General features: G+C 39.5%; 3 protein-coding genes across 3 annotated transcripts; 2 read left to right on the forward strand and 1 right to left on the reverse strand.

Moving 5' to 3' along the window:
• The first annotated feature begins 1,563 nt into the window (after positions 1–1,563).
• LOC115631637 (protein grindelwald) lies at positions 1,564–5,143 on the forward strand. Its single transcript, XM_030528446.1, has 3 exons — positions 1,564–2,407; positions 4,263–4,571; positions 4,681–5,143. The coding sequence occupies exons 1-3, from the start codon at positions 2,185–2,187 to the stop codon at positions 4,848–4,850; spliced, it is 702 nt and encodes a 233-aa protein (XP_030384306.1). The 5' UTR covers positions 1,564–2,184; the 3' UTR covers positions 4,851–5,143.
• A 1,491-nt stretch (positions 5,144–6,634) lies between these two features.
• On the reverse strand, positions 6,635–24,018 carry LOC115631588 (chondroitin sulfate proteoglycan 4). Its single transcript, XM_030528389.1, has 11 exons — positions 23,566–24,018; positions 16,053–16,249; positions 15,746–15,976; positions 13,705–13,886; positions 13,043–13,631; positions 11,946–12,971; positions 10,477–11,879; positions 10,259–10,412; positions 9,541–10,204; positions 8,566–9,475; positions 6,635–8,508 (listed from the first exon to the last, which is right to left on the reverse strand). Exons 1-11 carry the CDS (start codon positions 23,642–23,644, stop codon positions 6,780–6,782), a joined length of 7,164 nt encoding a protein of 2,387 aa, XP_030384249.1. The 5' UTR covers positions 23,645–24,018; the 3' UTR covers positions 6,635–6,779.
• On the forward strand, positions 14,294–15,127 carry LOC115631589 (proteasome subunit alpha type-2-like). The gene has a single exon (XM_030528390.1). It carries the CDS (start codon positions 14,294–14,296, stop codon positions 14,996–14,998), a length of 705 nt encoding a protein of 234 aa, XP_030384250.1. The 3' UTR covers positions 14,999–15,127.
• Positions 24,019–24,036: the final 18 nt, after the last annotated feature.

The following is a 24,036-nucleotide window of genomic DNA, read 5'->3' on the forward strand; positions in this document are numbered from 1 at the left end:
TTATCAGCTATGAAATCATATGTCGACCTTGGAATTATCTCTTTGTCTTTTCTTTTTAGTAATGTGTCACCAGGAATTTCTGCATATAGAGCTCATCTGATTTATTGAGATTAGACATTTAGCTTAAATTCGCTTCTGGCTAGGAGAGCTGTATTTATTTACCTGTTATTTCTGGATTAAGTTTGTAATAAGGTTTTAGCCATGAAGTGCTGTGAACTTTTTCCCACACCTACATACATATGTATAGTATATTTGTGCAGTTCATTTTTTTGATTCGGGCTATTTTGATAACTTTAATGGTTTTTTATCCCTCTATACACTTTATCAGGTTTATGCAAAGTAAAAAACAGAGAAAAAGAACTCCCTCCGACCCCATAAAGTATACTTGTATATATTCTTGATATTCTATTCTATTCTTAAGAGATAGAGATACCCCTCTTACAAAAAGTGTCAAATTTGAAAAAAAAAAAACATTTTTCACCTCCCGAAAACCTAATATACTTTTCTATATTTCTTGTAGAGTTTAAAAACGAAATCAATGCGGGCCGTTAATTGTGTGTTTTAAGAATTCTTATATTAAATTTAATTTAATATTAAAAGTGTTTTGTTTGTTATTTTTACAATTTTGAACATTTATGCGTCAGATATCTACATGCTAGGTTACTATACATATTTAGAAATAAAACGCACTTACTGCTCAATAATGTTATTAAAAGATGAACAGCGAATTAAATAAATTCTTAAATCATTTGGGAGCACAAACAAAAGCATACAATTTTCAATTTCTGTTAAATACAGAAGCAACGCAAAATATTTGAAATAAGTCCCCTTCTTTAAAAGATACAAGTCTATTAACAAACCTTATGACTTTTTAATTGGCTACTGAAAGGATTTAAGACTTGATAGTATAATTTAAATGCTTAAAAATTAAGAGAGAGAGAACAAGCGAAAAATGATTTCAAAACTTGATATACATTTACATATCTGCCAGCATCAAAAAATATCATTTATTTCAGACAGAAACACAATATCGAATCTGCAGAAAAATGAAGAATATGTCGCTACAAATGAACTATTTTGAGAAAGTGTATCGATTTATATTGTTTTTGAAAATATTAGCTTTAGGCTGTTTACCCGTACTTACAAATCTCCGATTGCTTTTAACAAATACAGCCTTTAATCGACAGGCCCAGAACAACAAAGCCGGGTTCAAAGTGTCGGCTACAGTCTGCCACTCACACGAGTAGAGGTAGAGAGTGTGTAGAGAGTCCGTATTAGTAGAGAAATCAGTTACCTGCCTACCAGATACATGATACTTTCGAATACATATAAGCAAATAGCGCTGAGCGTTCCACAAGTGTGTGAAGATCGTCAAACAAAATAAACAAAAGTCAAGTCATACACCAGCGGGCGCTGAGTGCGTTTTGCAAACTCTATCGATGTGTGTGTGTTCCTCCACACATAGATACATATGCATATATGTATCTCTCTGTGTGTGTGTGTGTGTCAGAGTCAAAGCGCTTGAGCGTTTCATCAGTTGGTAACACAACGGCGTGAGCGATCGAGGTTTTTTTCAGTAACGCGCTGAGTGTGGCTCAGAGCGAGTCGACGGCTTTTTGTTTATAGTGTCTGGACGGAAGAATCCGAGTTACTCACAAAGTCATTGTGTGTGTGTGTCAGCCAACTATTTAAAAAGTGCGTGAATTGTCGATAATTACAAATTGTATATCAAAAATAATAATGTGAAAAGTGCCTTTTCATACAAGTATATACTTAGTATAAAGGGAAATTGTTAAGCATTACAAAGTTACAAAAAGTGCTGGAATGTGGCAAGCAAAACCCGTTTAACACACACAAGCATAACTTTATAAACACACACACACACTCGCACTTGTATGCAGACTGAAGCTTGGCGCTCATAAAAAATCCAGTAACAATTAAAAAAGAAGTCAACAGCAGCGGCAGAGCAATGATTCATAGCACCCAACGTGCCGCGATCCATAAAATAATAATTTCAGCTGCAATTCTTAAAAGTTAAGGCAAATACATGTATTCGTTACAAATAAACGTTATGTAGAAAGTGCAACAACTACTACAGAACAATAACAACAATAACAAATACATTTTCAACTACAAATAACGTCACACATACTACCAGTATATAAATATTTTTGCATCCTACGAATGCCCCCCAAAGAAATGCGTAACTTGGCGCTCTCAATTGGCGCCACCCTACTGCCCAGCTTCTCGCTGTTTAAGGCGGCTGATGCCAAGGACTGCCACGGCAAGGTGTGCCGGGGGGACGAATACTGCTCTCCGTTCACGGAGAACTGTGTCGCCTGCGCCTCCATATGCGACGATGCTTCCCACAACTATCAGGCCGATACGTGCGCCAAGGAATGTGCAGGTTAGTTTGTTATTCTGCTACCACTAACTGGGTAGATCGTTCAAGAAGATAAAGCTGCCAATATAAGCAGTCGCTGTACTTGTGTTGTGTCTAGAACGCTATGGTTATTCGAAATTTTAGAGAAAGACAGTTTCAGCTATTTCATTTTGAAATAAATTAATTAATAAAAATAATAATAAAATAATTAATAAATAAAATTAATTTTTGTTAAATATCTTTTTTCTACTAGATATTGTATTCAGATATGTAGCTGACTGATTGGTGATCGACAAATTTGGGCTCAAGTATCCTATCATAGTGTAGGTGCGCATTAAGAAGGGATTTTGGAAAATTCGAGCTCCAAGGGGGGGAAAAATAGCTTCAAAGTTTGTTTGAAAAATCCTCATTTTGCAACCGATCGACTTGGTTTCTAAAATCAATAAAAGAATACAAAGAAAGTTGCATACTTGGTCTTTTAAATATTTTCTTGGAGGCTGAATTATTGGGGCTTTTTTGGGGCACAAGAGCAGTTGGATTTGTTGAAGTTTTTTCATTTATCATATGCATACATTATTTTTTAAATGCATCGTGCATTATTTAATTAAATTTTTAATTTTTTGGTGTCTCCTCTAAACACCATAATCTAATCTTTGGATTTATGTTTTCTTTCAATACATTTTGAGAGTTGCAGACTTTTAGGCGTGAAAGACCATACAAATAAAAATACTGCGAAATCTTTAGAAGGTAGTTGTTTCGAGAAGATATCTTACTCGCAACTTATTGGAATTAAAGATTTCTTTCCAGATTAAATAGAAATATTTTTCTTTATATTTACAAGAATTGAAATGGTTGGAAAGAAAACTCCCCCCTTAAGTTAGGAACACATCTATGAGCGTTAGAAACATGAGCAATAATAGTTTGTTGGGTAATGCTGAAATTGGTTTTTTAAATAATGGATATGTGCTTACAACATTTAAAAATGTTATTTAAATTACTAAAAAAAAACTTCAAATATATATAGGCTAACAAGTTAAGCAGAAACTCCAGAAATGCACCAAAAATAATAATTTAGAGAAATGCTTGAACTTCGATTACAGTAGATAATTCCTTAAATTAAAGACCAGTCCAGATCTTATCTTATCTTAAATCTATTACATTATTTAGTCATACAAGTATGTTTTCAAACTGCTTAATCAGATTTTCGTAAATCACTTCCTTACGCAAATAACTTATTTTTTTTTTACTACGATGCAGTGTACTGTAATTGAAAAAGTAAAGCAAATATTTGTCACTATATTGGTTCCTAGAAGAGTGCATTTTGAACCCCAGCAAGTAATTAATACTATATGCATAACTAAATATCAAACAGTTGTGAGTAAGGGGAATGCTTGCATTTTTTTGCAATAACAAAACATTCATTCGATCAAGATATAACTTTGTTAACAGACTAAGAAAGATGTAATTTGGGGATCAGTTAGGAAATTGTTGTTAGCTAAAGTTAAGCACTGTGTCTGCATTTGCAATTCATTTACTAAACTATCGTTTTATTAACAAATAAAATAAAATGACGACATTTTATGCTTCGTTATTTGTGTCTAGCTTTTCTGCCACACGATTTTCAAGTTGGCTAAGTTACAAAAATTGTGTGCGATTACATCATTTGTATAGTTTTGCACAATGCACAAGCAATTTGTTGTTTCTTTTCTATACAAGTACTTGTACTAGCCATAATTAATGTTTTGTGCTTTTCAAGTTGTTTGCTCAGCGTTGGGATTTCTCAGCAATTAAGTATTAGTTTTCATAAATTGCTTAGCTCTGCCGAGAGCAAAGATTAAGACTTGCGTTTAATCTTTTGAAAATTTCCTATATATTTTAGATTACAAGAAATACGAGCCATTGAAAGCCGAAATACAAAACATTCAGACTACACAGAATCTGATATTGTTGCTGCTGATTATATTGCTGGCACTGGTTGTCATTCGTTATTTGCTTAAATTTGCGCGCTGGTTGCGCCACACGCGCTGCGTGCCCCAGTTGCTGAAGAAACTGCAACCGAAACAGCAACGCCAACAGCCGAACCATGTGACGGCCAATGGTAAGGATCTTAATGCCACCACCATACAGAATATCAATGCCATTAACCGGGACATAGAGCGAGAACCGTCCACAATGTATAGCGTTGCAGGTAAGTCTGAATCCTGCATTCTGCATTCTGCTACCTGCGCTCCCAGCCTTCCTCCTTCCATTGATGTCTAAATATCCGCACTTACTATGTTTGTTTTGATTTATTGCAGGCGCTGCCGAGGGTTCGGTGCTGACCATGACAACCCCGGTTAGCACACGCTATCCGGCCGAGAACAGCACAACACCAACAACACTGGTCACCGAGTACTCGTACGATAATCAGGCCATGGTTGTGACGCCAGTTTCAGAGAAACCGACCGTCACAACGGCGGCCTTTTAAAGGCAGCCTGCTTACGGATATCGATATATACTTGTATTTATTTGTGTACTTAAAGCTATATATAGTGGCATATGAGACGCGGAATTGGACACGCTATGGAAACATATACAGACGGGCACACATCCATGGAAGTGCAACGATAATTTGGTTAAAGTGTGCATCACATTGAAACTAGTGATATTTTATAACTTTTATTTTTGGCAAGAAAATGTCATTACCTGATATTGATGGCAGCAAAAATTAGATATATGTACTCTTATATTGTATTTACTATTAAAAAGATTTAAAAGGAATGTGTCTGGCATGCATTATGATTGGATCGAGTGAGGATCTCCTGCTGAGTGCGAGGGCCAGTTGATGACCGAAATGCTTCTGAGTCATATAAATATTTACTGATCATATATTTAATTGATTAGATGCGGTATTCCCTTATGCGTCAGATGTACGTTCACACAAGTGTTTTATAATAAACATCTTTTGATCGATAATAAAGATTTGTTTCTACTGCAGGGATTAATAACGTTATAGTTTCAAGTTGAGTGAGTTCTTCGCCATCTTAGATAGAGATACGCCGTTTATCAGCGCCCGTGGCTTTATCTGATAGTATTATGAAATTGAAGCATCATAGGTCACTTATTTTTTAAATATTTATGCTGATTATCTTTTTATTTAAATGTTATTTGTATAGTACTACAGTTGTACCCCCTATCTAGTTTTTCTTTTTAAATATCAAATGTAATGCGAATTTTTGCTGGAACAAAAGTAATACAAGTAGTTAGTAAAATTGACCAAAATGTAAATTAAATCAACGTTTTTAAATGCCACTAGATATCGCAGACAAAGGTTCAAATCAAAAGGCCAGCGCTATACCAACTAGATTTTAGCTGAAGGCAGCTGTTTTTTTGATCAAGCCGTTTGAAATATTGCGTTTTCCAATATTGCGCGCCAATAAATTCGTTTGACTCTGAAATGAGGCTATAAACAAATTTAGAGTTGGTGCATAGTTGTTTTGGGAAACACATTCACCTATAATTTATCTGTAACAAAGAAGAAAAAGATTGACTAAAAATACGAAAATATAAAATCTACCGTTAAATCTAGTTAAACTTGAATTATGAAGTGATTCGATAGTTCACGTGCGGCATTTATCGGAACTGGTGCGGTTCACGACAAAAGTTCGAATCAGCTGTTGCGATTGCGACACCTGTTGGCTTGTTTAGCTTCGAGCCGCATGTTTGTTTGTTGTCAAACGGGCTTTTGTTGTTGACGAAAGCGTTTAATTACTATATAGGGAACTATAGGGAATTTTAAATAAATGATTAAGAATTATAAATAAGTTTTTGAAAAAGTCCAATGAATTCAAATAAAGTAATAGCTGAATCGCAGCCTGCACAAAGCAGACGTCAATAAGATAACTGCAAAATAAATGTTTAACTGAACATAAATATGTTTAGTACATACATACATACAATGTATAGGTAAATTATTCCCAAAAACATTCGCTCCAATATTGCATTAAATTGAAAATTCATTTACATTTTCTTAAAAGTATTGTCATTTATTTAATATTCAAATGTATGTTTTCAAACACAATACTAAGACCTAATTTGAAAGTTGGCCAAGTCGTATAAAACTATTGAGTAAAACTCATAGATTGTAAAACTAAAATTGCAAATGGCAAATCAAAAACATACTTACATACATACATATAAGTAGTATGTATGCATTCGTGTTTGTATGTATAATTATGGCTCAGATAAGTCACAATTAATTAAGTAGCCAGTAATGAAGTCAAAAAATGCGCTAAAAATTAACGGTCGAATCTCATTAGTCAGTCCTTAAATGTACACACACATCATTAATAAATATGTAGTTATAGCTATGTAACTAATCTGCAAAAGCACACACAACATACAAGTATACTCGCGTTCAGACCCAATACTGATTTCGACGCAGCAGCGGATTCGTGGGCGGCGCCGAGGGCGGTGAACTGACCGAACCGGATATGCTTTGCGGCACTGAGGCATAGCCCATAAAATCGTTGGGCATGTCACAGGAAGAGCTCCAGGCGTCGTGTTCCAACTGATAGGGATTGTAGCGGTGGGGCAGCATAATCTGCTGTGGATCGCACTGATCGTCTGTCTCGTCCTCGTCGGGATCGTAGTCGGGAAACTCGTGCTTATACGATTCCACGGGTATGATCTTGCAATGGGGTATGTTGCTGAAGCCCGGCAGGGGCGTTGAATTGCCGGTAGCGGGCACAGAGTCCGCCTCAGAGCTGGCATAATGATTGCTGTGATGGTTGTGATGATGATGATGATTATGCTGTGGACTAACCGAAGTCAAGTCGGGCGGACAGGGTAAGGCAGGTGGCTGATCCTTCGATATGTTTGCCTTGTGTTTCCGCAACTTCCGCAGCTTCAATATAAGCAGCACAATCAAAATGCAAATGATCACGATAAAGAGAGCACAACCCACAGCTAAATAGTTAATCGAGATGTTTGTACTGCCCAGATGAACAGTTTCCGCCTCATCGGCATGTGTTCGATATTCGATGTTCACAGTAGCCTGTGCCGGCTGCACGGTCTTAATCAGCAGCTGATAGTCGAAGCTATCAGTGTCCGCTTCTGTATCGTCGATAGCTTTGTTGGGCACAAAATAGACGACACCACTACGGAGCTCCTTGTAGGAGAATATGTTGGTGGAGCGCTCGTTCTGCGGCTCATTTGTCAGACCAGTGCTGCGTATAATCTTGCGAATTTGGCCCGTCGCTGGCATGCGAGTGATAACGAATTTCGGATTGAATCTATTCAGCTTCAGAGAGAGAGCATTATCATTGACCAGCGAGGTACTCAGCCTAACCTTTCCACCTGCTGCACTCGTGCTGGACTCAGCATCGCGCAGGGCGACGTCGTTGATTTTAATGACAGGCTCCACGGCTATTACGACATCAACTTGGGCGGCGTAATTGGTGCCGGGCACATAGGCACTCACTTGGAAGGTGTCATTTGAACGATTCAGGTCCGTCTGCATGTAACTGATCTGCGAGGTCTCCAGCTGCTGCTGTGTAAACCTCAGGGTGGGCTGATGTTTATACACAATTATGCCATAGAGTGGGGAGTTGGTAATGTTGTAGGACAAGCGTTCAGTTTGCACATTTGTGCTCAGTCCGATATGTTCCACTTTCATGGGTGCACTTGTCGCCCCCTGTTGCACGCTCACAGACTGCTGTTCGGAAGCTGGCAACAGACTTATAGGCGCCACTTTGATGGTAAAGACTTCATAGGCCGGATTAAATTGACCGTCGGAGACGGTGAAGCAAAATGTGGTCGACTGTGGCATGCCAAAGTGCACATAAACGATGCGATCGTTGTTAATGTCCGCCTGCGTGAATTGATTCGAGAAGGCCAGCAATTCCTCAGCATGGCCATCGTTATTCAATTTTTTAAGCACGCCCAACGTGGGGCCGCTCATCACATCGTAAATGATTTCCTCTGGCGGCGTGTCCTTATCTTCAGTCAGCAATACATTGCGTGTAATGGTACGATTCTCGCCTTCGACAACTGTCATTTTTGGCAAATGCGTTATCAGCTGAAAGGGCTGATCGTTGATGGGTTGAATCGAAACTGGAATTGTCAGATTACACAGAAAAATGTTCCTAAGAAGAGAGGAAGATGTAAGCGTGGTACTTCAACAAATTGATTTACTAACTCACCCTTGCGTTAAATAGACAGACATGAGTATGGTGTCCTCAAGCGTATCGGTATGATCGTGTATGTAGTAAACTTTCTTGGTTAAGAAATCACTCGGATGGTATCGCTGCAAGCTCTTGAACTCGTGACCCAAGCCAATACGACCGTATGTGGGGTTTTGTACGGCTTCTATAAACAACTCCGGATTATGAATGCCTGCGCGTGTTTTCAAATACTCGAGAATTTTGGAGAAATCCAGATTAATGGGCACTGAACCACCCTCCGTAACATTTAGTTTAGATACGGGTAAAAATCTCAATAGACCACCGGAAGAAACGGATATTTCGATATTGAACTTTTGATCCAACAAACGATCGCTGCGTTCAGCCAAGACATCAAAATAGAATGAGTCGTTGCTACGAAACTCCATAATCAGAACCGTATGTTCATAGAATATGTGTCCATTGTCCACATCGTTCTGTGTAAATTCGCTGACCTCCTTCGAATGGCCGCCTCCATGCTCCAAGTACTCATTGATAATGCGTCCTCGGGTCGGTGGCATCGTGATATTGTAACGTATTTCACGCTCCTCATCGGAGCACTTGAAGTGCAGGTGATCGCGCAAAATTTGCTTCTTCGTTAGGGGAAAGACGTGCAAGTTCTCATTACGTTCTTGAATTATTTCAATGGGCTTGATTTCTATATTGAGCAGCTGCGTTGTGGTATTGAACAGACCATCAGTTACCACAAAGGATAACTCATTCTTTCGCGAGTTGGCATCGTGTATGAAGTAGATTTGTTCATTATTGATCTGTGACTGTGTGAAGTGATCGATTTTTTGCATCGGTGCGGATTTCTGGGCCAAGTACCCACCATAGATGTGATGTACCATATAGGTAAGATTTTCGGCTGGTGTATCATAATCCTGAGCCACTGTAAGAGTTGGATAGAAGGTTAGCATTGTACGATAGTTCAAAAATGTTGTTTTTATCACTTACTCAAATCTGTATATTTGATCACATAACGCCCACCGTTCCACACTTGCAAGCCCGTGTTGGTTACCATCATTGGTTCTTCATCGTTGACTGGTATTACGGCAAACTCCAGCTCAAACGGTACGCTCTCCTTGTTTCTAGCCAAGGCTACCATGGTAATAGTATCCGTTGAGTTTTCACTTCCATTGTGCACATATTGAATGGTTCCCTGTTCTAGTTGTTTTTGAGTGAAGCGCTTTACTTTCGAAGTGCCTGCCATAATGTATCCCGAATGGGGCGTAATCGTCACTATATACTCCAAAATCTTGGACCGATAGTACTCGGAATAGGGTTGTATATCTGTAGCGCTCAGCTGCACCGTTTTACCCTCAACCACAGATATGATATTGGTGTGCATGTAAAGTTTCTCTGGAATGATAACAATCTTCAGCATCAACTGACGCAGCCAGGTAATGCCATTTGTGACATCGAAGATAAAGTAATCCATTGACTGGTTGACCCCAGCCTGTATGTAGAACATTTTCTCAGTGTTCACGGAGGATTGGTCAAAGACCTTGCAGTTATATTCATCATCAAAGGTCATGGATTGCATTTCCAGATAACCGTGCAGCGGCGAAGAAGTGACCAAGAATGTTATGTCCCCGGGTGAGATGTTCGGATGAACAACCTAAGAATAAAAGAAATTAAATTGTGCAAAAGAAGTGCTGATCTTTCTATTTACCTCCAAAATATCGCGTGAGATAAGCACGCTTGTAGACTCCTCCACATAAAGGGTTTGATTTTTCTTCACCTGCAGAGGCTCCCAATAGGCTGAGGGATAAATGCGAAAGATTACCTCGCCCTCTGTAGTTATGTTTTTTATGTGCACACGATATCTGTAAATATGAAATATTCTAAATGAACGCCGAATTCCATTCAGGTAAGTTCGAAGAAACTAACCTCACTTTATCCATAGATGCTATTTCTGTGTTCCAGTACACCAATCGTTCACGTTCAATATCTAAATGCGTGAAATTGCTGAGGGAGGTAAAGTTAGTAGCCTTGTAGCTAAGAGTGCCGTTGTTTTCCGCATTCCCTCGTTGTGTGCCCAAATACATGAGTATGCCATAGGAGGGTGGCTTAATCACTTCATAGTAGATTTCGTCCAGTTTCATATCCAAATTGGTTTCCAAAATGAAGTCCTTGTTCTTCAATACAACATACTTGCCTTCCTGGACAATGGACGCATTTGTGGGCAGCATGGAGACGAAGGGATCGGAGGCACGAATTTCGAGCAAGCCGTTTACTTCATGTTGGTGATCGGTGACAATGAATGAGGCTGTACCCGCATCTGGTCCCTTATGCTGGAACATAATGCGTCGATTGCTTATGTCATCCTGACTAAAGCTGTCCACAAAGTGGCCTGATTTATAGAAGGCCCCATTGGTGCTGGAGACGTGTATATAGTGGATGTCTGTGTGATTGGTATTCACATCCGCATCGAGATATTGAAGTACGGCCGGGTTTAACGTGCGTATGCCGCTGCGTACCACATGGAAGATGCGCTCTGCAGTGCGAAAGGGTTCGTTATCGTTTACTAGCTTTATGTGCACCTGCATTTTGGCCACGAACTGCATATCTGTCTCCGGATTCGAGAGTATGAGCAGCTCGAAACCATCGTCCGTCGACTCTGTATCATCATGGCAGTAGAAGATGTCGTTGCGAAATAGTTGCTCCAGCGTAAACTGTACGATGGGCGTAGCCACGCCCGTCTGCTCCTCATACATGCAGACGAGTCCATGCTCCGGTGCATTGGCAACATGAAACTGCAGACTCTCGTAGATGTTGAAACGTATCTCGAAATGGTTCTTGGTTAGCAGCGCCCGCTCTCCCTCCTGTACCTGCAGCACTTCGTGCTTCTGATAGGTTAGCTTATTCGTGAGCTCCTCCAGTGGACTGTAGAGTATGGTTAGTTTCCCCACAACATCATCACACTCGGCCACAGAGACCGTGAACTCCAGCTCATCGCTGAAGCTCGAGTAGCAGCTGTTGTGTGTCCGATACCGAATGCGTCGCTTATCAATATCCTGCTGCGTAAACGAATCCATTTCCTTAGCCGCCTTGCGGGAACCCTCCACATAGATCCCACCATACTTGGTCGGTTTGCTAATCTTGTAGATAATGCTGCGTGGGAAGCTGCCAATGGGCACAGTCTCATAAGACAGCAGGACATTGGTGAGCAGAAACTCACGCGATCCGTTGATGGCCACCAGAGCTGGCTTGCTGGTTGTTATACGCAATCGTGTGAAAGTGATGCGGAAGTCAAATGTTTGCGTGGTCACAAACCCGAACGAAGCAATAAACTGTGAAGGTGGGAAATCGCAATCGTAAGCAATTGTGGAAAACAGTGTACACTTAATAATACACACCTTAAATTCGTCTTGCCAGGGGAAATCGCTGTTGTGCAAATAGCGTATGTGACCCAACAGCATTTGGCTATCGCTGAACCAGTCCACATTCACCCAAGAGCCATCAATCTGACGCAGTCGCTGCAGAGCACCATATTGCGGTGGCTTAACCACATCATAGCGAATGTCTATGTGCTCGTCCACGGCATTGGTGCCAATCGATAGATTGGCCGGCGTTAAGAGCAGCGAACTCTTGTGTATCATTATGAGGCCTGTATTGTTAACCAAACGCAGCTCCAGTGGATGTACCGAAACGGGCAAATAGACCGTATCACTGGTCTCTATGCCATCCGAGACATGCAGCTGTAACTGATAGCTGAAGGACTCCGCAGTCGTCGAGTTGTATAGATAGGCCACCTTGCCAACATTGACATCGGCCTGAGAAAAGGTCATCGACGGTATGCCGTTGACCATGAAGCGTCCGTAGGCCTCCTGAGATTTGGTCGAAGGAAGTATGGTGTAGATTAGATCTTCAGCCGCACTATCCGGATCATCAATATTAAACAGATCCATATCCAAGATACGCTCTATACCCTCTATAACACGCAAGATCTTGTGCGAGTGCAGCTGCAGTTGAGGAGGATCGTTTACGGGCGTGATGTTGGCATGCAACAAAAATCGGTGCTTGCCCAGCAAGTTCTCCGGCACTTGGGCGTCACCATAGATTTGCATATCGAGAGTGGCATGATCGTTGAAGTTCTCCATGCCGTTGTGCACATATTTGAGTTTATCGGTGGCCAGATCGGCCAAATTAAAGGTGCGACAAGGCACGAAATTCGTTTTCTCTGCAGAGTATTGCAAAAGCTGTCCATACTTGGGTTGCTGGACGACATGGAAGGCAATTGAGTTTTCGTTTAGACTGGGATAGCGACGCGTATCGAGCAGGATGTCTATGAAGTGGGGCGAAAGAAAAGCAGTGCCGCCTTCGATCAGCTGCATGGGCGTTATGTAAAGCAACTCCACCTCAGGACTGGTTTCGGTGAATATCTAGAAAATTAAGAGAGGGAATAAAGGCATTTCTTTCTACCAGAAAATGTGCACTTTAAGCTGTATCCTACCTTAAAGGGTCCTTGGAAATCAGCCTTGATGCAATAGGACTGATCACAGTAGCATATGAACTCATCCACACCATACTGACTGCAAACGCCACTCTTCAGGCACGGACTGTACTCCACACACGGATATTTCCATAGGCAGTTGAGTGCCAAGTGCCTTGAGATTTTCATCTCTCCAAATCCCAATGGTAAACTATTCACCTGCAGGCCGCGCATGCAGCCTTTGAAGCTGAGTTCGTTAATGCGCAGACCCTTGTTAATCAGCCGCCGGCGCATTTGCTCCTGCACGCCGCCAAAGAAGATGCTCTTCTCGAGATTTATGTGCGCCTTGGTGTCATTAGCGTGTGTGCCGTGATAGGGATCAGCCGCATCGTCCAGCATTAGCTCGGCCATGGCGGCATCATAGCGTAAATGGATGCGATGCCATTTGCCATCCGAGACGGACTCATTTGTCATGAACTGCACCAGACTGCCGGCCTTGTTGAAGGTGAACTTCAGATGCTGATTCTCGATTTCGAGCAACACAAAGTCATAGCCGCCATTGAAGTAAATAATGCCCGACTCGGCCATCGTGCGAAATTGTAGAGTTAGACTGCAAATTAGAGGATACGAATACAATTTAGTTTCGCTTGTGGTTTCGCTTCTTATAAGTATCAGCCACTCACGTTTCGCCGGCTGCATGCGACTCCTTGAGCATCAAGGCAAATGAATCATTGTTGAGAAAGCTGATGCTGTCCTGCAAGGTACCATCGAACTCATTGCTGCAGCTCCAGGCTACGCCAGTGCTGGCCGTATGGCTTGTACGCTCCTTGGCGCGTTTGATGATGTTAATGTTATTATAAAAGACCTGCGAATGGACAAAACAGTTTCGTTAATAACATTGTAAATGCGCGGAGAAAAGATGAATAGTTATAAAGAGATGTGCGTACCCAACTAGGGGAACCTAGATAAGAGCTTTGAATGCACTAGACTGACAGACTTTTTCACTATACAAACAACAGTTTGTACAACAGTTTGAGCTTGTTGGGGGCTATGTTAAGCTGTAAGTGGCAGTGCAGGAGCAGCCATCGAATCAACGATTTTTGGATGATTATCCAAGAGCAGAGAAACCACGAAGAACCGCCCTCTGAGAGCAATAAATCAATCAATCATCTCGTAGTTTTCAATCAAATGTTGTGTTCTCTCTATGTCACTTCAATATTTATTTTATAATTTTTAGTTTTTTCCTCAACTCATATACACGTATACACTAAAATGTCGAGGGAACGTTACAGCTTCTCGCTGACGACCTTCAGTCCTGCTGGCAACCTCGCCCAGATGGAATACGCGATGGCCGCTGTGGCTGACGGTGCCACCTCCGTTGGGATTGTGGCCTCTAATGGCGTTGTGATTGCCACAGAGCACAAATTCAACTCTCCACTCGTCGAGGTGCACAGCATACATCGTGTGGAGAAAATAAGCAACAACATTGGATCGGTGTACTCGGGCATGGGTCCTGACTATCGCATGCTGGTTAAGCACGCTCGTAAAATGGCCACAAAGTACTATCTCACCTATAAGGAGGCCATTTCAACCGAACAACTTGTTCAGCGCATGGTCGATCTAATGCAGGAATACACTCAGTCGGGAGGTGTACGTCCCTTTGGTGCTTCTATGCTGATTTGCGGGTGGGACTTTGATAGGCCGCATCTCTACCAGGTGGATCCCACAAGCGCTTCGTTTGCTTGGCAGGCCTCGGCTCTCGGCAAGAATGCAGAGAGGGGCAAAATATTTTTGGAGAAGCGCTTTAGCCCAGAAATGGAACTACCAGATGCTGTGCACACCGCTATTTTGGCACTCAAAGAGGGATTTCAGGGGAAAATTGATTGCGACAATATTGAAGTTGGAGTGTGCGATGAAAGAGGTTTTAGGCGCTTGGAACCTACAGAAATTGACGATTACTTGAGTAATATAATGTAAAAACTAAGCTCATTCTTACACGTATAGTCTAATTTTCCCAAAATTGCAATTTCCAATATTTAAGTCTTTACTGAAATGCTTCATATATACTTCTAACTAATGAATAAATGAGAACTGCGATTTGGGCAACTTTGGCTGCTTTTGTTGGCAAGAGTGTTGACTGATATGAGAGCTTGCAAAATTCAACACACAAGTGAGGTAAAATAGAGATTAAAGCTATTAAAACTATCAAAAAAAGTTCCTTGTTCTTGTGGCAGCAGTTATATTTGGCTATAAAACATTGAAAACTTTAATAAAAGGCAAACATGAAACGTAAGAAATGTTAAATGCATAAAATCTGCTGTCATTTTTGAAGATCCACTAAATTCACTGTGTGAGAGTTTTCATAAATAAATTTAAAAAGTTCATAAATGTTAAAAGGTTAAAATGATAAAAAAAAGCTCTTTGAAACAGAAGCTTAAGATTTTCAATATTTTTGTAACAAAAATTGCAAATAAATGCAAAATAGGACTGGTTCCATGACCATATTTTCCTCGTTTGCATCATATTTCTGTCATTTAAAATAACTTTTACATTCTTAGCTCCAATTAGGTTAAAAGGAAGCATTAAAAAGATGGGGTACTAATGCTGGCGTTACATTCTTCGAAAGCCAACCAATATTCGCTTCAAAAGAAAATACATTGCTTTGTATAATTGCCATAAAATACTTTCGAATGGGTTTTGGCCACATTTGGGTATGCTACTCACATCGGATATGCAGCCACGAAAGCCAATTACATCACTCAAATACTCGGCTGGAAAATCGCCAACGCCGCCAAGAAAGGTGCCAAAATGCACATTTAACGCCGCCATTTCGATGGCCAGTGTCTTGCGCATAATGTTTCCATCCACCTGTAGTGTTATGTTATTCTCGAAACGCTGGACGGCCACATCGTGCCATTCCAAGTCGTTGAGTTTCTGCTTCTTGGGGGAAAGCATCTGTAAAGAGGGATGTACATATATGTATATGTATGCGTGAATGGAAAACCAATTTTGGGCCAGTTTGGCAACATACGGTTAACGTATCCTGGTCAATTTTATAGCTGAAATGGATGATGCCGCTCTCCAAGCGCAGCAGGCAGTAGTCCGTGCGTCCAGCGGCCAGAAAGAGAAATGCATTTTCCTGCTTGGTGCGAAACTTGACTCTTATGTTCGTTGACATTTTGGCCTCCTGGAGCGGCATCGATACGTAACCATCGCCAAAGAACGAGACTGTAACGCATGTGTGGGAAGAGAACGAAAAACAAAAAAGGAAAAACAATTTAAATTGAGCTCAGATCGTCAGATATATTGCAACAGACGTTGCTTTAATTGCTGCAACCATTTGATTGCCAATCTAGCCACAAATTTATTCAGTCAGCTGTCATTCTGTCCAAGCGTAGATTCTTGCGTTTGTCAGTCAATGTCTAACCCGTCATCTATCCATCTTTCATCTATCTATCTATCCATCTGCTATATACTTGATTTGCTTAATTAGCTGTGTGATCGCGGCCGCTTGCTAATTTCTTTTGCCCTCCTTAGGCAATCAGTCTACTTTGCTTCTTTCTTCCCATCTCCCCTGGCAATCGCATGATTTATGTTGTTTAATATACACGCATTTTTATCTCTTGTTGCTTGTGCAACAATATATTCTATTAAATATAAATTTGTCAGTCCGGCGACAAGGTTTCCGTGCTGACAGCCTGGGGATTACTTAACATTTTAGTACAAGCGTTTTTAACTTAGCACGCCAGTGGGAGGTATAAATTACTTAAAAACATTCCGAGTATGTTCTATCAGCAAACAAATTGCTGCCGCTTTTTGTCAACTTCGAGGCGAGGCATATACTATACTATATAGTACGGGTATGTGTGGCATGCGTGGCGGGTGAAAGGTGAAAAATATTTGATGCACATCTCATGGGTATTTTCGTTCACTTTAAATCTGTTTTAGAAAAGTTGTTCATACTTATAGAATATAAATAAATGCATAAATAAATTACGAGTATATGCGAAAAATTGATTTAAAAATTGCTAGCAAAAGAAATTCTGTGGAAGTCTGTAACTTTTTTTTAATCTGAAAGAAATAAAAGAGACACAGTTACACAATTCAATTAAACAGTATTTCTATCTGTGTATTTCAGTTTATTTTCTAGATGATTAGCTTAGAAATAGAAGCACAGAAGAGCTTCAGAAAAATAAAAACGATATTGAAATAATCTTGGAAAGTTTCACTCAATTACTTAGAACCACGACCATGCTTTTGTATTTTAGCTCAGACATACATATCGAAACAAAACTATCTAACATCTCAAATTCTCTTAGCCAGATACAACTCATCATAAATGAAATAAATTCATTGTCAAGTTTATTTAACCAATTTAAAGATAGTCCACGATGGACAGTTTTAAATAAAAACACTCTGCAAATACAAAAAATCTTAAATTTTCTTGTACTTATTTATAAATAATTGTTCGTACAAATACCTAGACTTAGATAAGAGCTAGAGACACACAATTTTTCCCATAGATGCCTTATATTTGTACGCAGTGCAAGTGGGTTTCAAAATTTTCCTCCTTCACCCCACTCTCCCAAAATAAATGTTCTATAGCTCCAGTAATTCTTGGAATTTTTTACTGAAATTTATTTATTACATGCGGCTGGTGCTTATGTGTTTGTTAAGTTATACTACTAAGTTAGTACGACCATTGAAAGGACTTCCTGGATACCAAAGAATATATATAGTATATTATTGAATATATAACTCGCCATAACAAGTTTCGGAACAAGTAGCCAAACATACGTAGGCACAGAAAATCTTTACAATCAATGCTAGGCTTTTAACAAGCTACAGTATTGAATAAGCCACAAACTACAACTGATCTCTAGCTTATCGATGTACAAGTATTTCAGACGTCCCCCATTTTCCCACTTTTCACTCGTTTTGTAATCATTCGCAACTTCACTTCCAAATTCGAAGAGTATTGACCTAACCCAATTGGGTTGAAACTCTTTTTGAAAAAGCAAATCCAAACACAAAACAGTTGCGCACAGATGCCTCGCATAACAGACAGGCAACAGACGACATAGATAAACAATGGACCACATGGAAAAATGAGAAACAGGCAGCAGCAGCATCACCAGCAACAACAACAACAACAACAACGGCAACGGCAAAAAGATCGTTGGTGCTCAGCGTCGGCGTTGATTGTGGCATTTTGACGCCAATTAGCAGCAATCAGGCGTCAAGGCGGAAAACCTTAAAAGCCAGCGAGCCCAAAACACTTTCCCAAGTGATACAAATGTCTTGACCTAGTTGTTGTTGTAGTTGTTGTTGTTGTTGTTAGTGGTGGTGGTGTTGACGATCGTGCCGCTCTTCTTGTGTGCCTTTAAGCAAAACAAAATGCGCGGGCGGGCTGAATAAACAAACCCATTGGGCGTCCATTTTGAGGAAGCCACATCGCGCTATAAATATGTATGTAAAATGCAATTTGCATAAACAAAATGTTGCATTCGGCGTTGATGGCTGCATTTCGAATGTCGACCATAATTTTGCTGCCTTTAAAAAAATATCCCAGAATGAAAGCCAAATAAAAAGAGGAAAACCAAAAACAAATGAGACGTCATCGCTCATGCAAGCAACGCCAACGCCACCTTGGACTTACTCCATAACTTTCCTAGACCCGTAACAAGAATTATGGCAACAGATGCGTAGCAAGTGCCCAGGCGGTAAGTGACAGCGAAGCTGTACGCTACACTCACAAAAATATTAGTATAATTCTATGAAATCTGATTTTTATAGCAATAAAGTTTATTTATTTTCATACAAGTCTCAAAAGCTTGCACACTAAGTATAAACAATATTTTTTTAAATAAAACAATCAATACGAACTTGGGCAAGAAATAGAAGTGAAGTTGATGGCAGAATTTTTTTTTTTTTAAGTACATATTTAAGGTTTCCGGGTAGATAGTAGACGGGCTTATTAAAGCTTGCAGTCAAGAAACGCTGTTGTTTCTGCAGGAACACACGAATCTCTAAAACTGTAAGAGCTATAGCCACCAAATAGAAAATTCCAGTTATTTTTTAAAAGAAATTCTGCCAAGTTCAGTAACTTATGGCTTATTAGGCAATCCATTTGAAATTTATAGTAGCTTATTAATAAAATTACTAAAGATAGAAATAATTTGTCAACCAATGGTATTAAAGTGCCTTCAATTCTTGTTGTTAGTTAAAAGTGTCCTTATTCTCTCAACAGACGAAACAATTACCTATTCCGGCTTAGGCTGTGTCGATCATTTGTTACTATGTGGAACTTTTATTGCATAACTAGATTGTCAGAGAATAGGTAAGCTTATAGTTTTTTTTGGGTCGAAGCTCTCTCCACTATGTAATTGCCTTGGCAGAGCGCTGTCTGTTTCCATAAAATTCTAAATTTAATTGAACTTTTCAAAAAAGAAACAGCAACAATCAATTAACAAATTTGAAGTGCTAAATAGAAACAAGAAATATGCAGCATTTTTTTTCCTCATTTCTAAGTATGTACTATATATAATAAATATAAAGGGAAATGTTAAATTTCCAGAATTTCAAGGGTTTTTATTTACTTATATGTTTGGCGGTTGTTCAGAAACTGCTTGCCATTCATTTCTTTTGCAGCTAGTAGAAATGTTTTTTTCTGTGTACACATTCCCCGTGCCACACAAAAATGCTAAATTTATGTTTATATTTTATGCCGCGCGCGACTGCAACTGCCACAACCATAGCCATAGCCATAGCCACGGCAACTGCAACTGCAACTGCAACATTCGGTGCCACCGACGCGGTTGGGGCTGTTGCCTTGGCCAGCGTAAATTTATGTTATTGGCAATGTTTATTTTATTTGAGTTATACTTGTATGTCCCCTCTATCGCATCGCATTTTGTTTAGTCAAACGATATTTTGTTTTATGTGTTATGCATTTGCTTTCATATGGCAGAGGACGGGCTTTGGGTTTCCAACTTGCCCGACGCCGACAACATCAGCCATAGATGTTTAGCTGGCTCGTGTGCGAGTGTTTTATATTTCATGTTTGGCTATCAATTAAAATTTTTCACGACATTGGCCATTTATAATTTTATGATATTTTTCTTAGTTAATTTACCTAATAATGTGACACTTTATTGGCGTTTTTTGTGTGATTTGTGATCCTAAAACGTGTCGTTTGTTCAATTGCCGAAGTCTAATTTAGAAATCTATATATACATATGTCTGTGACGGATTTATAGTCTGTGCTTGGGCGTGGAGCACGAACAGTTAACCTTGTGTTGGTTTCGAATTATTTATGATAAAAATAAATATTAAATGGTGGACTTTATTAAATACATATGTGCAATAAATGCTCATCAAAATTTACTAAACAAATTCAAATCCTGTTTTAGAACTATTCTATATTTCAATTTCTATTATTTTCATTCAGTAGTTCTTTTCTACAGTCTGCCGAGACTACAACTTTCATAGAGTTTTGGAAACTGATCCGTTTAAAGCACTCATTAAAACAACGTAATGAAGTGTTTATTGTATTGCGTTTTCTTTTAATTAGGAGCGAAAATTGGGAGAAATAATTGAACTAATAAGATAAATTGGATAGGAAAGTCTCCCTGAAATGATGCGCTCACAGATAATTAAAGCGCATGTTGCACTTCTTCCCAAATTCATTACGTACTTAAATGAATAGGAGAAATATTTTTAATCTTCAATGCAAGATAAGTGTCTACCAACAACTTATGCGACAATCCGAGAGATCATTTTAATTTGTTTTCGCCCATGCAACCTAATTTTTTAGCTCTTCCCCATTTACAAATTTTTTTTATTGCCCGCCACTAAAGACATCTTGAAAACATTCAGGCGCCCCTAATTAGACTCCGGGGTCGCATAAAATTCAATTACAAGTACTTTTCTCCCCCTTCTGCATATCAAGACCCATCGAAAAGTTATAAAGATAAATTTTCCCATGACTTAATTCCGGTAGCGTCGGCGTTGGCGACATTTATGTCCATGGCGACAATAGTTGTCAAAGAATCAGACGATATCGTCGCCAAAATGCATTTATTTAAATGCAGGCGACTCTGCACGACTCGGGTGCAGTCAGGCAGCATATGTGTTGAAATTTATATTGAAAAAATAATGAATAATCGAGAGAAGAGGCAGCAACAAAGACGCGCACATGGCGCAAGAAAAAGAACAGAAACCAACTCAGATACAATTGTATCTAGAGAGACGAACACAAAGATACATTTTTGGCAACAGTCCCATTATTTGTTGTTCTAAAAACAAATGAAAAGCTAAAAAATAAATGTGGCAAAAAGTGAAAATTCGCGATGATTCACGCCAGCGTCCACAAGTGACGTCACGTGCCAACTAAAAATACATTCGAAATCACAATTCGCGCCAAGAGCGCCAAGCAACCCAAAAGTCGGTATATATACAGATATATATATTGTAGAAAATTAAGAGCACACGCGTACGTGTATATACGATATATAGATGTGGTCGTCAGTGTGTTGGTGTGGTGTGGTTGGCAGCAAATAAATGGCGGCCAGTGAGGAGCCACAACGAAATCGCAGAGGAAGACGGCAAAAGTGCGCCTCCAGTCAAATGTCAAGCGTGAAAAATGCGTTAAGTACGCTGCGGCGGCGCATTGCAGTTAAGTGGCATTTTATGGGTAACAGAGCGAGAGAGTTGTGGTTACGTTGTAGAGAAAATTTAACACTAAACGGAGAGGTCTGAAAGGCATCCAGAGTTGTGGGGTTCGTTCGGGCAATTGTGGTCGGCAATGAAGATAATGTTTAAGTGTGTCAGCATTTGTTGTGCGGAACGCCGTTCACTTTTGGGCAGCTATAACTGGAGTGTTGGGGAAATAACAATAATATACCCTGGAATGCATATCAATGGCTTCCAAGAGGCGAAAAAGCTAACTTAGGTTAGGTGGAGATGGCTGCCTTAGGGCCATTGCGATGCCTTCATGAGTGCAGAACAATTACCAGGAAGGCGCTCTAGGATTTTCCTCCTTTTCCCGTCTCTGCATATCTTTTACTCGTCCATCGTGTAATTAAAACCATGTTATCTGCAACTCGATAGCTAAGATTGATGATTTGACTTCAAAAAATGTGCGACAAATGAAAACAAATTCTTAAAAAGTGCAACGATGGAAAGGAAGTATTTTCTCTAATTGGAAATATGTACAACTATAATACCATGCAGGAAACAGTCAGGTAACATAAAATCAAGAAACTTCATATGCTGCATTCAAAGTTTGGATGAAGAAGGGCTTTAAAGAAGTTTGAATAAAATTCTCCAAGAATTATGAAATTCTCTCTACTAAAAGAAGTGATGAACTAATTTCATTAAATAAGAGTACTATTTGCGCCCAAATATTTTGTCTTTTTTTTTATAAATTTCCTATGACTTGAAAAAGGTTTTCAGACATTGGACTACTATAATTCGTTAAGCATTGTCACTTAAAAATATAATAAAAATAATCACTGTGGATAGCATTTAAAGATTGAATAAAATTATCCAATTCTCCCTTTTTCTTACTAAAAGAAGCGATGAATTTAGTTGTACTGTAAATAGGAGTAAATGGCTAGAAAAAGGTTTTCAGACATTGAACTAATATGTTAAGCATTTTCACTTAAAAATGTAATAATAATAATCAATAAGCTATAAATGAGTTTATACTGCTCTTCAAATCAAAATGTTATCATAAATAGATTTGCTTTAAATACTATGTAGTTTCAATATCACTGCTCCCTAAGAACTTTAAATACTTTTGCTTTTCTGTATTTGTTAAAAGCTTAAAAATCTTATCTGTTTAAATCAGCAAAGATTTGAATATAGCTTTGAATCTGTTTTTTTTTTTAATAGTTTTGAATACTAATAATCATAGTGTTTTTTATTTTTAATTGAATGTTCTTTAATTAAATGTCTTGTTATACTTACATAACATATAAACAAAATAAATTAGTTTTGCATTTGAGCTTAAATGTATGGGAGTTAGGGGTGCGCCCTATTAGATCGGTTTATCAAATGTGTCATCTCAAGAGTACTATATATTTTCCTGCATTTTTAAAGCACAGACCAAAAATGTGGCTTTGAAACTGTATGTGCACTGTAAAAAATAACGCCATGCCAACGCATTTGCAACTTTTTATTTTGACTTTTATTTATTGTGCTTGTATTTTTGTTGTTGGCAGCCAAGTAAATTCTGCTTGAACATAGTCCATGTCGGTGTAACTCAGTATGTCTTTAAGTCTGTCTGTCTGACTGTCTGACTGTCGCTTCTTCCACAGGCAATTTGAGCAGAAAATGTGTGGCTCTGTCGTGGCAGCCACTGTGCGCCAATTCGTGGTTGGCCATATTTGTAATGAGCATAAATCGTGCGTTGATCATTTGGCAGATAAATCGTATGCTTATGCGCGGTATTAGGTTCTATTTCTCTTGCAGAGCTGCTGCTGTGCATGTTTGGTGACTGACTCTGACGTCTAACGTTTAATTAACTGCATTGCACTTACCTTTCATGGAGAGGCTGCCGTGCAGCAATTGCAGCAAAGCGAGCATAAAACCTAATCCGCAAAGAGGCGACATTTTCATGTTGCTGCTGAGGATGTTGTTGTGAGGATGTTGCTGCCGCTGCTGCTGCTGCTGCTTTTGAAGTGCGCGGCAATTGGTTGCTTATAAAATTACAGAGCACTTCAAGTGCCGAGAGTTCGTTTCTTTCGTTTTTCGTCGTTTTTAATAATTCTGCGTGTTAATTGATTTTTCATGGGGCCACGCATCCGTCTGCACCACCAGTTGTTGTTGTTGTTGTTGCTGTTGCTGTTGCCTCTGCCTCCCGTGTTTGCCTCCTTAGCGAGTGCGATCATAAAAATAGCAACGCACAGCAGCACGTCCTCGACTTGGGTTGGGACTATAGCTACAGCTATGGCTATGGCTACATAGACAGATGCTGCTTGTCATTTCGTTGACAGAACTCATGCGTTTGC

This window comes from Scaptodrosophila lebanonensis, unplaced genomic scaffold (assembly GCF_003285725.1).
Source record: "Scaptodrosophila lebanonensis strain 11010-0011.00,11010-0021.00 unplaced genomic scaffold, SlebRS2 tig00001412-arrow-pilon, whole genome shotgun sequence".
In the NCBI taxonomy this organism is placed as follows: domain Eukaryota; kingdom Metazoa; phylum Arthropoda; class Insecta; order Diptera; family Drosophilidae; genus Scaptodrosophila; species Scaptodrosophila lebanonensis.

Coding starts and splice junctions, on each gene's coding strand:
- LOC115631637 (XM_030528446.1), top strand. CDS start 2,185: ATGCCCCCCAAAGAAATGCGTAACTTGGCGCTCTCAATTGGCGCCACC. Junction 2,408..4,262: donor GTGCGCCAAGGAATGTGCAG/GTTAGTTTGTTA, acceptor TATATATTTTAG/ATTACAAGAAATACGAGCCA. Junction 4,572..4,680: donor CACAATGTATAGCGTTGCAG/GTAAGTCTGAAT, acceptor GATTTATTGCAG/GCGCTGCCGAGGGTTCGGTG.
- LOC115631589 (XM_030528390.1), top strand. CDS start 14,294: ATGTCGAGGGAACGTTACAGCTTCTCGCTGACGACCTTCAGTCCTGCT.
- LOC115631588 (XM_030528389.1), bottom strand. CDS start 23,644: ATGAAAATGTCGCCTCTTTGCGGATTAGGTTTTATGCTCGCTTTGCTG. Junction 16,250..23,565: donor CGGCAGCCTCTCCATGAAAG/GTAAGTGCAATG, acceptor CATGCGTTACAG/TCTCGTTCTTTGGCGATGGT. Junction 13,632..13,704: donor TCGCATGCAGCCGGCGAAAC/GTGAGTGGCTGA, acceptor TCTAATTTGCAG/TCTAACTCTACAATTTCGCA.